Below are 13,710 nucleotides of genomic sequence, written 5' to 3'. Positions count from 1 at the left end.
CAATCATAGGCTTGCATGCAATAGTGTACTTGTGGGTTGGGGGTTTCCATTCATTTTCAGGGCTTGCAGTACCAAAGCACCACAAACTAGGCAGCTTCAACAGCAGAAATTTATTGTCCCACAGTTCTGGAGGCCAAAGTTCGAGATGGATGTGTTCCTTCTGAAGGTTGGGAAGGAGGGATCTGTTCCAGGCCTCTCTCCTTGGCTTCGAGATGGCTATTTTCTCTTTTTGCCTCTTCTTCACATAATCTTCCAACTATATAGGTCTGTCTCTGTGTGAAAATTTCCCACTTTTATTAGAATGTTACTTATATAGAATTAGGGTTCACTGCAATGACTCATTGTAACTTGATTACCTGTATAAAGATCCCATCTTTCCATAAGTCACGTTTGAGGTTCTGGCAATTAGGACTTCAATATCTCTTTTTTTTTTTCCCCAGGAGACACAATTCAACCCCTAACCTTGTGTATGTTTCTGTAACTTTCCTCACTCAGCTCTCAAAAGTGTCCAGGACACACGCTTGTGCATACATAGACACACTCACTCCCAAAGATTTACAAACAGCCTCAAGGACTGAAGCTCAGAAGGCAGGCAGCAGTTAGGGGATGGTTAGGGGGAGGAGCTCCCGGGCCCTGAGGTCCTCATTTCAATAGGCAAATGTCATCTCTGCATAAGTAGTTTGTCAGCAGTGCATGTGAGCGTAGTGTCTGCAGTGGACGATGCACTGGCTGTGGTTGACACCCAGCTGCCTCAGCATCTAGGTTGTGTGTTACCTCAGGTAACATTCTGGACTTGAGACTGTCTCTTGATCTGAAAAGCACCACCTACCATAAGGTTATGGATCAAAAAAACCAACCAGTGTCCATATCCTAAAGGACATTTAGAGAGCTAGTCTGATTACTGGTGGGGTATGACTAATAAACACAGGCTCTGCCTTGCCTCTGGGAGCCACACTTGACAGTAGCACAGACCAATAGAGTAGTGGTAGAGAATCATGCTCTCTCCTCTCTCTGAGACAGATGTTGCCTGCCTCATGTAAATGACCTTGACCGGTCAAGTTGACAGAAAATGGTTTTCTGGGAAAATGGCTCATTGGTCTTCCAGTCAATTAGGGTGGTAGAAAATTCTTTAGTCAATTGCATGGACACTGCCTCAATTTGATAAATGGCCTCTTGCTCCCACCTGGGAAAAGATCAGTTTGATTTTTCACAAAAGCTTCACTGTATTAGCTAGGGTACAGTCTAAGCTGCTGTAACAAAGAGACCCCGGATGATAGCAGCTTATACTAGGGAAGAGTTCATTTTTTCTTTTGTCACAGCAAGGAGATAAGAGGTACTGGGCTAGTGGGCAGTTCTGCCATTAACATGTGGCTCTTACTTGTAGGTTCAAAGTGGTGGTTTTAGCTTTTAACCTCCTCCAGCCAACCAGAAGAGGGAGAGACATGTTTAATAGGAAATGGAGAACTTATGATCAATTTTTTTAAGGGCAAGACCACAAGAGTGCACATCATTTCTGCTCACATCCAATTGGCCCCACAGAATGATAAGGGCTAATCTCACTGTACAAATACACTATCTTTAATTAGATTGCTACGTGCCCACCTAAATTCAATTATTGTGGAAGAAGAGAACAAACAGGAACACAGTTAGCAGACTGTCACATCCAAATCATAGGATCTTTTTCTCATTCTGGCTCTATCAATGTCCTATCATTAGGTAAGTGATCTTTTTATTATACTCCTCAAGAGAGATCCATCCTCTCAACACACACACACACACACACACACACACACACACACACAGACAAAACAGACCTATAGACTTTAAATCCCACAAACAGTGGGAAAATAAGAGATCCAAGCTCTTGCGATTGCATGGTTATTCACAATTTACCTCCGTTCTCTCCATTCTCTTATCTTATCTTGATCACAGATTTGAGAATTAGGCACAACAAGATTTATTATCCCTGTTTACATCTGCAGAAATTAGTCTCAGAGAAGCTAGTAAATTGTCTAAAGTCACCCAACTTCTAAGTGCTAGACGTGAGGCTCCTGATACCCAGGATAGGGCTACTTCCTTCCAGAGCTAAGCAAAAAATTGAACACTGAAACTCAATTCAATTGGAACCAGATCATTTCTTCTTATTAGCAATTCTTGGGAAGTGGTGATTGAAAGAAGTTGAAAACCACTCATCTTCCTACCTCCTGCTCTCTTTCTCCTGGCTCCTCTGAAGTCCAGGAACCCCAAACTCCCTTCTGGAAGCCCAAGTCTCCCTCCCATTGGGAATCTCCACCCAAACGGCCTATAGGTCAAAACTCACTCCATTTACCTCATCACTAACTAGAGTTTTCATTTATAGATACTGTAAATGTGAATATAAGGAGGAAAAACATGTAATAAAGTTTGTACTTTAATGTAAATGGTGCCATAATTAGTTATTCTAGGAGTAGGTTTTTAAAAAAATTATTTATGATATTAAATGAATTTTGAACTAGTGGAATTTCAGGGTAGAGGTGGCAGAGTAAAAATATCTTTTTGTTTAGGAGAATCTCTTTTGGCAGAAAGAACTCTTTTCATTGATGTGGTGCCTCGTTGCATTGCCTGATAGGAAAGTCTGCCTTGAAATAAGGTTAAAGGATCAGAGTAGCAAGATGTGATTAATTAAGCACCTACTATGTGTTAGGCTCTCTCCTGGGCATATTTCCTATATACCCTAAGCAAGCTATCATGAATGATGATCCCTATTTAACAGAGGATGGTCATAACAGTTGTCATTCTGTTTCACACTAATTATGTATAAGATAGGTTTAAAATTTTGTGAGTTTAAATAAATCGATCAAGGTCAGATAGTTAAGTCAAAAGAAGTGGAATTCAAATCCTGACTTCTGTGACTTCAGATTTGTTTCCTGGAATACCCGACATCGTACACTGAAGCTTTTTGCTTCAGAGACATTGCTGGGGATTTCATGGATTCATCTTCCCAGTGCTCTTTTAATCCTGAGTCTTTCAATAGAAAAAAAAATGATTAAGGATACATTGACAGGTATATGGTAAAGTGTTCATCATGCAGATAGTCCCCAAATTACAATGGTTCAACTCAGAGAATTTGCGACTTTATGATGGCACAAAAGTGATGTACATTCAGCAGAAATCAAAAATTGTAAATTTTTATCTTTTCCCAGTCTGGCAATATGCAGCATGGTATTCACTGCAGATGATGGGCAGTGGGGTTTGTCATGTCTCCCAGTCAGCCATGTGATCACAGGGTAAACTAATACCCAAAGTTGTCCTGTGTGGCTGATCTATGTTACCCACAGCCATGTAGGACAATTTCTGGAATACTGGTACCTTCCCTCACCCCAAGCAACCAGGTCACACTATTTCTCTACCTGAGACTTCTTCCAGGGTTACAGCAACCTGCCCAGTTCAGCTGTAGAGTGCTGAGAATTCAACAACTCGGGGACAATCCTCAGCCAATAAGGGGTGGAATTCTGGCAAAAGGTCCTAGCTCCCATCCTTTAGAGGGAGAATTCCAATATGTGTTACCTCAGGTGAACCCTAGTTGACTGCAGAGATGGCTCAGTCATTAGCACATTCTTTATTGACTCTCTCATATCCTTTGGTCCCTCACTACTTCTCCCAGGACTCCTTCCAAATAATCTACCTGCATTGAAGGCCTTGTCCAGAGTGCTTTCCCCAAACTTCCCAGCCTGGAATAGAGATCTCGATGGTCACAGGAACTCACATCCCTGGGTGGTCTGACATGAGAGTCTGAAAGCACAAGACAGAAGGACCAACAGAGGCCAGGGCTCAAAGAAAGGATCCATCTTGATGCTGTGAGCAGCCCCCATGGGACCAGCATATCTTGAAGTCAACTCCATTTTGACTTTGTCCTGTCTGTACCACAAGCCTCAGCTAGTTTTAAACTGCTTTCCTGTCCCTTGCAATTGAAAGGGTCCTAATGAGATCATGCTTATTTTTTTCTTTTTGCTTATTTTTCTTCCACAATGTAATTCAAAAGATGTTGCAATGCTAAAAATAACAGTAGAGGTTTAAGAGGAAAAAAAGCATTTAAAATATCTTTGATAGTATCACCTTGAATATCCCATGTGGGGGCACACACACAGTCCACCTTTTTCTCTTAGTATCAGCAAAAGCAGGCCTTCGTGAAACAATGGAGTCACCGAACCATGCATCGTCACAGGCAATCACACTCCCCAAATGCTCCCACAGCAGTAAACGACAGAGGGTCTTCCCTTTGTTGGCTCCACCAATCATCCAGACCCTTAGAATGGTTTGGATGTAGCTTCTCATTTGGCCTCAAAGCTGCGCCCAAGTTAATGACTTGGAAAAACATGTCATCATCCACATAATCTACAGAAACCAGAGAGAGCCTGAATCCGGCCTTTCCACTGCAGAAGAAGTGCTCACAAACCCTGGACATTTTGACAGTGTTCACATTATTTCTTGAAACTGTTGAAGTAAATCCTGTGTGAACAGATGGGCTAATTTGTCTGGTCCTAATAGTCGTAAACTTTGGACATTGTGTACATTGACGATTATAAATATGTGTATTTACTAATATTCTTTCCATTTAAAATTTTTCTTTATGCTGAAGAGAATATTGGTTTAGTCTTTATGGAAACATACCATGGATTTTTTTTTTTTGTTCACTTGGCTTTTTTTCATAGCCAGAGGTATTCACAGATTGCTGGACATTCTTGGCAGGAAGAATGGAAACAAACCACAGAGCACTGCCACCTTTGGCTTAGAGCTTGGATACATCTTCATATACAGCTCCATATCCATGTCTTGAGGCAAATATAAAACCAAACAAAAGAACTAGTCCAGTTAAGAGGGATCCACTTCTAAAAAAATGTATAATTCTTTTTGGGGGGGTACTGGGGATTGAGCTCAACTACTGAGTCACATCCCCAGCCTTATTTTGTATTTTATTTAGAGACAGGGTCTCACTGAGTCACTTAGCACCTCTCCATTGCTGAGGCTGGTTTTGAACTCGTGATCCTCTTGTCTCAGCTTCCCAAGCTACTGGGATTATAGGCATGTGTCATCATGCCCAGCATGTATAATTATTTTGAATAGTAATTTCATGTTTAGAAACTTACATTGAGAATCCAAATTAGAGAGATGAGCAAAGATTTGTATAGACAGAAATATACAGAATGTAGTGCTAGTCTTTTTTAAAAAATTGGAAACAACCAAATACACAATAATTGTCTATTAGTTAAATTATGGTGAGACTCTGGGGATGGTGGCACATGCCTGCAATTCTGTGACTTGGGAGGCTGAGGCAGAAGGATAGCAAGTATGAGGACAGCCTCAGCAACGTAGCAAGACCCTGTCTTAAAATAAACAATAAAAAAGGCTGCCACATAGTGGAGAGTGCCCGTAGATTCACTCCCTAGCCCCCCACCACACATAAAATTGTGGTATATTCTTACCATGAAAATCTGTTCAGTAGGGCTGGGGATGTGGCTCAAGCGGTAGCACACTCGCCTGGCATGCGTGGGGTGCTGGGTTCGATCCTCAGTACCACATAAAAATAAAATAAAGATGTTGTGTCCACCGAAAACTAAAAAATAAATATTAAAAAAGAAAATCTGCTCAGAAATTAAAAATAATAACGTATAACTGTAGATGTAGCTCAATGGTAGAGGACTCAGAGAGAATCTTGAGGTCCTAGGTTTGATTCCTAGTACCACCATGGGGGAAAAAGATACTGTAGATTTCAGGGCAATGGGACAAAACTAACCAACAATATATTATATAAGTGAAAAAAAAAAAAGCATTTTACAAAATTTTGTAAAAACAAACAAAAACAAAAAGTCAATACAAAAGAAGAGCCAGAAGGTCTTAAACCAAAATGTTAATCCAATACATTTTTGGGTAGGTGGAAACATACATTTTTATGTTCTTCTTTGGGCTACTTCAAACCTTCCATATGGAACACACATAATCAGAAAAACAAAATAAAAAATAAAAAGCAATAATAATATAAGACATGACTTAGTGAAAACATATAAGGTGACATACATGAAACTAAGAAGCTATTCTGTTTTTTAACTCACTCATTCAAAAATACTAATGCCCTACTATCAGTACAAGTTGTAAATATACAAGTCTTAAAAAAATTAATGATGCCTCTGCCTTTGAAGAATCCGCAATTTAGAACAGTGCTGTCCAACATAATTTTCTGTAATGATAGAAATGTTCTCTGCACTGTCCCGCACAAGTGGCTATTGGGCACTAAGAATGTATTTAGTATGACTAAAAATGGAGTTTTACACTGAATTATCTTTTAATTAATCTAAATGCAAGTAGCCAATGTAGCTAGTTACTACTGCAGAGGAAAAGATATGCTTGGGAGTAAATATTTACAAGGCAGTAGGTGCTAGAGAGTCACAGGGAATGTGGACATTAACTCTGCTTATAAAGAGCCTATGAGAATATATATATATATATATATATATATATATATATATATATATATATGCATGCTTGAGCAGTGAGTCTCCTGCTGTAGGTTGGAATTCACTCTGAAAGGAGGGTTATTTGAGGCAGAGGGTACTGCAGGGGCAGATACAGAGTTATAACAGGGTCTAGTATTTTTAGTGGGGGAAACAAGGTAGGCAGGGGGGATGCAAAGCTCCTGTCCCATCTAGAAAGAGGCAGAATAAACAAAGACTTGGCCAGTAAATCCAGATATATTGAGCTATATAGGAAGAACCCATTGGGGTACAGCTCTAAGAGAACAGTGACTTTGGGTAGTAGCTTTAAAATCTAGTATCTCAAGGGAAACACCCTTATTTTAGGCCAACCACTGTGCTAGAAGTTTTTATACACTTTATCTTATTTAATCACCATAGGAAACCCATTTTACTGAAAGAAAAAGTGAGTCTCTGAGGATAAGTAAACTACCTAAGAACTCACAAGTGGCTGTAGTTGGCTCAAACTCCTAACTGATGTCTAATTCTACATCCCTATTTTCACTATATCATATTACCCTCCACCCAGGAAGAGGTTTGGACTGAAATAAAAACCCTCTAAAATAGAATGCAATAGAGATTGTTTAAAAAAGATTTCCTGGATCATTTCTAAGTTCTAATGGTGACATCACAAAGGACAGCTATCATCATGATTAGACAACTCTAGGTATCTGTCAAGAGTTGTAGGCTGGATGAACTCCTTCAGGCCATTGTTTGATATGGTCTCATCCTGTTGGATGCTGCATGTTACTAGAACCCAGAGTTCCAAATTTGGTGCTAATGCCCATGCCCCTCTGGGCCCATTTTACAAGGTTGCTACAGAAACAAAATCACAAGTTCCTAAAGTTTAATCAATGCCATCTAGCAGTTCCTACTAGTGCAAAGCTTCTTGAATTTTCAGACCTTGCTTCATAGACTACTATCCTGTCTTTACCATTGTATTTCTTGGTACCTTCTTCAGATTCTACTTAATAACCCCGAGTTAACTTCAAAAACTGCCTGTACAGTGGAGCTTCCCAACATCTGTTCTGCTCTACTTGTGAGAATTCCTGCTAGGTTTGTCTGCCATTGAACTCAAGATTTTTTTTCCTGCTAACTAGGACAACCAGAGAAGACTAGAGGGAAAAGAAACATTTAAGAAAGAAAGGGGGAATAATCTTATTTACCAATGCCACAACACTGCAGACACAAAATATCAGTTCACTTGTACCCATGTATTAGAAATCTATTCTCAATAATAATTATAATTGAGACCTGACATATCTTACAATGCTAGTATTTCCTGTTTTGGGTTTTGGGAACTAGCAGCAGATGGATAAATATAGAAGACTTACCCCTGAAAGAAGCTACGGAGTAGTTACACCAAATCCATGCAAGGAGTAAATCAGAGATTAGAAAAGGAAGGACGGGAGAGAGAGGGGTTGGGGGGAGAGAGAGGGAGGGAAGGAAGAAGGGGGGCGGGTGGGGAGAGAAAGGGAGGGAGCAGGAGAAGAAAGAGATGAATATGATGTTTACCAGAAAAGTATTAATGTCGTCATTATAGAATTATGGAAAAATTAGAAATGAGAAACTTTCAGGTGGGTGTAATATTACTTTATATTTTAGTGCACACTATAAGGCTGGGGTGGAGGGAACACATAGGCTTCATGTATTCCAAGACTGTGTCCTCTGAAGGTCTTAATTATGCCTTGGTTCCACCCCAGCAGAGCTAGGAGATAAAAAAAACAGAAGGACCTTAGGAAGGAGGATTAGCCAAATATTGGTAGTTAGGATCCTTAATTAACTGAATTCATTTTTCTGAGCTCTACTCCTCTGAGAAAGACAGTAAAATAGATGTAAATTTAATACTTTCTAATGAAAGCAGCCTGTTTGATGAATACTCTCATTAATGAAGGCAATATATTCTACTGCTAAATTTTTACTTTAAAAATTTGTATACTTTTAAAATATAAACTTGTAAATAAAATTATAACCTTTAATTTTCCCCCAGAATACAGTCTTTCTCCCTCTTTTACTTCTTTTGGCTTGGCTCCTCCCTCCTGTCACCTCCATTACACTCACATCCATGGCCATCTTGTCTATCAGTAATCCTAGTGACTACGTAATAGATGTGCTTCTATATTTTACTTGAAAACACACACACACACACACACACAGGATTTTAATTTTTCTTTGGAATATATTGCTAAGAGGGGGATTGCTGGATCACAAGGATAATATATATGTGTATACATACATACATATACTTTTTAAAAAGAAGAGTTGCAGCTAGATCTTGCTTTTAATATGTCAAGTGGCCTTGAGCATTCTCCTTTTCTCCCTGGACTTCATTTTCTCCCTCAGGCATATGGGATTACAGATGACCTTGAACATCCTTTTCAGACTGTTCTAAACTTCTCTGCGTCTGCGCAGTGCCCACTGCCCTGTGTTCTGCTGCAGTGAAGTGGGAATTGTCACTACTGCTGACTCAGGAGCAAGCGTCCTGCTGTCTGAGTCTGGAGATTTTTGGACGTATAGTTTGCACACAAATGAGCTCCTCAGTGGAAGCCCTGATTTCCAAGTATGGACTCTTCTGAAATGCTCTGGTGAAGGAAGATTGCCTTGATTCATTTGTCTCCTCAGCATGGGGGTCTGGATGAGAACTGGACAGTGAGGCTGAGTACAGAGCTCCAAGCTTCTGCTATTTATGTTGAGATTAACATTGATTTAAACAAAAGGTGCTTCAGGGAACACTCAGTGGCTTCTGTGTTTGAGCAATTTTCCAGGATGCTCATAATTTTTTTAAAATAAAAGTGATACTTGATTGAGCAACAAGACCACTGAATAAGGAATGAAAAATGATGCAGCATGATTACCTATTTTATGAGGCTTTCTGTTTTGAGCGTGTCTACCCATATTAAGCTTCTGGGGTGGGGGGGGACAACGGACACTGCTTTATTTGCTAAATTCTTGGGGCTTCAAACATATGATTTATCTAGACTAAATAATGACAACAGCTTATTAAAAGCACACCAGGGAGACAGTCTCAATCTAGGCCCTTCATTTCATTCTCTCAATTAATCCTCAAGCCCCACCTCCAAGGTACTTAATTCTTATTATCAACATTTTACTGATCAGGAATTCCCTTCAAGGTTACAAAACCAGGAGGTGGTGCACTCTCTCTGCAGAACCCACATTCTTAACACAGAACAATGCTGCAGTGGAACTGGGCAGTAGTAGACAAGTGGGACAAAATTGCTGCATGGTTCTGGACTACCAGTAAGGTCACCTGAAACCCACACTGAGCTCTCACATCCATCTTCTGTAGAAGTTTTAGGCGATAAGAACTCCCTCCTGAGAACTGCCTGAACAGACACCCACTCGCATCACAGTTCACATGTTGAAGGATGGTCAGGACCAGGATCAAATCTTAGCTCTGACTGTTGACCCTGGGCAATTTTCCTTGCCTCTCTGTGGAAATGTACTAGCAGCTGTTTTTTGCATGCTGCCCTGAGGACTTGAGGAGGCTGGTGCCACAAGCGCCCAGGGCAGGCACTCGCTGCAAAACATCTTGTCCTTTCCTCCTCTTTCCTTTTCCTGGGAGAAGGAGGGCAGCGATCTGCTTGCAGTAGGCCGTCCTTCGGGCCCTCTCCTACCGGGTTTCCAGGTTGCCTTTAGTGTCTGGCACAAACACCAGCGTCTAGGCTCTTGCCTGACGGCCTTTTTTCTTTCAGCTACCCCATACCGCCGGGTGAACGCGGGTTTTCACAAATTGCTATTTATTTGCTTATCAGCAAGAAAGGGTGGGGGGACAAAGTGATCAAGGACAAAATCAATTACTATTTTTCATCTTTGACAAAGTAATTAAGGCCGTAGTGACTAATTCCGACCCAATGATTGCGCGGTGATGGAGGTGATGGATGCGGATTTACAGCCTCCTTGGCTGCAGCGCGCAGGGCCCGGGATTATCACTCCAAACAGGCGGCTGCGGAGGGCGGGGGCTGAGGCCCGAGTGGAGAGGACGTGAACCTTTTCTTCCCTGCCTCCCCCGCTTATTTATTAAACACCGCAGCTCCATCCTCTGAGCTGCGGAGGCTCTGACACACAACCCGACGCAGGACAAGCTGTCCCAGGCTGGCTTTTTGCCTCCCTACGCTCTTTCTTGCCTTCTTACCCCAACCCTCTATCTCTACTGGTGCTGGTCACCCCACTCCCGCGTTGGCCTCAGAGCGACCTCTCTAGACCTCTTAGCTCCTAACGCTCCCTCTACACTCCATGCAGCCCCTCCTTTCTAGAATCTTGCGGCTGAAAGTGTGTGAGTGTGGTGGTGGTGATAGTGGCCACGGCGGCTGCGGCGCAGAGTGGGGTGGGGGGCGTGTGTGGCGAGTCCAAGCAGTACCTCCACCAACCCCCACCGCAGCCTTTCCGGCACGTCACCCGCCTCTGCAGGGCCTGACGTGCAGCGGGCCCCACGCTGGAACCCAAGTGCGCATTTGGCCGGGGAGGGCCCGAAGGAGACACGTCAGGCCTCGTGACTGAGCGGGGGCGCCGAGTGCCCAGGGCCGCAACTGGAGGAGGTGAGCAGGCCAGCGCGACAGTTGTACTTCTGTTCAGTACTCTTCCTTCCCACGCGTCCCCCCGCCCCACTCCCAGCCAGGCACGTCCGTGCGCCCCGGAACGTCCGGGTGCCAAGTGAACATTCCATTTGCACTTGGTCCTTTGAGGGGGGTTGCTCAGATGCAAGCTTGGAGACTGGCCAGAACCTTTCAAAGTCGTGACTATTCCTTGTGGAAGTCGGCCCAGGCACGGAAAAAGGGGGGCCTACACGGAACTCGGGAAGAGGCTCGTGGCTCAACTTGGGGCTGAGCATTCCACAGAAGCCAGGGCCTGCCAGGCCTGCCCTATCCAGTTGTCGAATTCTGGTCTTGTTCCTTTTTTGGAAACTGGGGTCTGTTCAGAAGAAGCTCCCCACAAGTTCCCCTTGTGTTTGCCCGACGCAAACCAGGCCGGAAGTATTCGCCCCTGCGGGATTCTCACCCCAGTGGGCTACCTGAGCCTTCTGCAGCCAGTCCACCACGGCGCCACTCCTAGCCTCTCATCCCTCCTCCCGAGCTCTCCAGGTTTCCCTCTGAGTAAACCAGGGAAAGATCAAGGACTGGCCTCAGCAATGCCCCGCGCAAGATGCTTAGGGGTTTATCTGGGGAGCGAGCCTCCTTTTTTCCAGTTTTAAAGTTGGGATAGTTTCTCACGGATTGTTGCCAAGATTAAATGCGATAATCTCATGAAAAGCCCTTGCACAACGGTTTAATATTGAGATCTCAATAAATGTTAACTCGAAACTACAATAAAAAGAGGCCCGAAACCGGCAAGGAGACTCCAAAGGAAGGTCTCTTCAGGAATCCCCCCGCCCCCCCAGCCACACACACACATCGCGAGCCCCCAGTAGTGCAGATTGTAAGTCCCCAGGTGGCTGCCCTCGGGAGGGGCCCGGCGGGAGGACGAGCGAGCGCACAGAGGCGTCCAGCACAGCCGTCCTGGGAGGGTTAGGGAGGAGGAAGAAGCGGGCTCCACAGTGCCCCAGGCGCCCGCCGCAATCTGCCGCCGCAGCCTCCGCCGCTGGCCGCAGCCTCATTGTCCTCCCGCGGTGTAGAGACTGCGCAGCCGAGTGAGACGGTGCGGACCCTGAGGCAGTGGACCCGGCTGCGGGCTGCAGGGAAGGGACAAAGTGCTTTCCGTAGCTCTCATTCCCGAGGCCAGGGGTTCCTCCAGCTAGAGTGGCAAGAAAAAAAGGATAGGAACGTATTTTTGCTGCGAATCCTCTTCTATAGTCTCCAACCGACATCTTTTTTTGTAAAGGTATTTTCCCTTTTAGGGAGTATAGCCATTGCTTTGTACCAACAGGAAAGTCCATAGTCGACCGTTTAATTGTCAAGGCCACCCCCAATCCCCGCTGCAGTATGGTTCAACGTCTGCCTGGTGGCTTCCCAAAAGGCCAACCCTGACCTCGTTGCTTGGAATCTTGATGTGGGGGGATTTCAAATTAGGCCTCTTTGTGGGGTTTCATTAAAAGGGCTATGAAGAAAGTGAGTTTCCTTTGCATTTCAAAGGGGCCTGAGAACCAAGTCAGTGTTGGAAATAATTTCCTTCTTACTTCTCTAAACTGTTTTTTAGAAGAGCTAAAAAATTACAATGAAAACATTCGATGATACACATGAATTTTCTCTTGGTCTAAATTTTTAAGCAAAAACCTAGGATTTCCCCAAAACTGATTGGGAAAGAGGGATGTGATAACCTGAAGTCAGGCAAAGTAGGTACACCCTTGAGCATGCAGGACCCATGCATGTACCGGCCATTGCAGAGCTGTGGGGCTACGTGCAGACAGACCCTCGGCCGCTTCCGGCATAGTATTTTGGAATCCGCTGAAGTCTTGGGAAATAGCAATGGAATTTAGTGAAAAACGGTAATCATTTAACCCCCTCCCCGTTCTCAGTGAGACAGCCCAATCTACTCTGTCCGCGGCTGCGCCTCGCCTTGGGTGCAGTGGGACGTGTCCCTCCCATGTTTCCCTTAATTAGGAGGCAAACTTTTGTCGTCCCCTCCCACCCGCTTTGGTTTAGTAATCAGACCCACATGAGTCACGCCAAACACGCAGCCCCCTTCTGCCCAAGTGACAACTGGCCAGCATACTGTAGGCTGTTGTCCCTTTAAAACTCGAATCCAAAGGGGCAATGATTTATCAAACTTGTATTATCAAGAAGATGTCAACCGAAGGGCACCTTGCTATGCACTGACGCAAACCCGGCCTTTCCCACCGAGATATAGAAAGCGCCTCTCCTACCCGAGCCAAACCCAGTCCTACTAAATAGCGGGTTTCACTCTACCGGTTCAATCTGTTGCCTGTGTCAGATATGGTGAGTGTTTGCTTTTTGTTTGTTTGTTTAAGAGGAAAGGGGGTTAAGGTATTAGGGCAGGTTCATTTAGGATATTTCTTTTTGAAATGTCTGTGCATTAGGCCAGAGGGAGCGAGGAAAACAATTTTCGCCCTAAGGACTCTATTTGTACTTAAAGAGCATCTTCATACCTGAGGTTAGAAAGAAGCTTCCTAGGCTGTAGACCTGAGGGGTCGGCGGCTCCCCAAGACAGGATTCCGGGCACTGTCCTCGGTGCTGAAAAGTCAGATGCCGGTACACGGGAGAATCGCTGTGGGTTCTAGAGGTTTTCAGAT

The 13,710-nt window shown here is 43.9% G+C and overlaps 1 protein-coding gene and 1 long non-coding RNA gene across 3 annotated transcripts in view; one reads left to right on the top strand and one right to left on the bottom strand.

Moving 5' to 3' along the window:
- Positions 1-11,773: 11,773 nt before the first annotated feature.
- Positions 11,774-13,110, bottom strand: LOC144377073 (uncharacterized). The gene is made up of 2 exons (XR_013437689.1): positions 12,832-13,110; positions 11,774-12,254 (listed from the first exon to the last, which is right to left on the bottom strand). It is a non-coding gene; the product is annotated as an uncharacterized LOC144377073 (long non-coding RNA).
- A 65-nt stretch (positions 13,111-13,175) lies between these two features.
- Slc6a5 (solute carrier family 6 member 5) overlaps positions 13,176-13,710 on the top strand; it is a 54,791-nt gene continuing 54,256 nt past the window's right edge. For both annotated transcript variants that reach the window (XR_013437687.1, XM_005335958.3), the window contains exon 1: positions 13,176-13,396. Coding sequence is in view for 1 of the 2 variants with exons in the window: in XM_005335958.3 (XP_005336015.2) it covers positions 13,394-13,396 (3 nt within the window). In the remaining variant the exon portion in view is untranslated. The remainder of the gene's footprint in view (positions 13,397-13,710) is intronic.

This window comes from Ictidomys tridecemlineatus, chromosome 4 (genome assembly GCF_052094955.1).
Source record: "Ictidomys tridecemlineatus isolate mIctTri1 chromosome 4, mIctTri1.hap1, whole genome shotgun sequence".
NCBI lineage: Eukaryota > Metazoa > Chordata > Mammalia > Rodentia > Sciuridae > Ictidomys > Ictidomys tridecemlineatus.
This window is presented reverse-complemented; position numbering and strand designations above follow the sequence as displayed.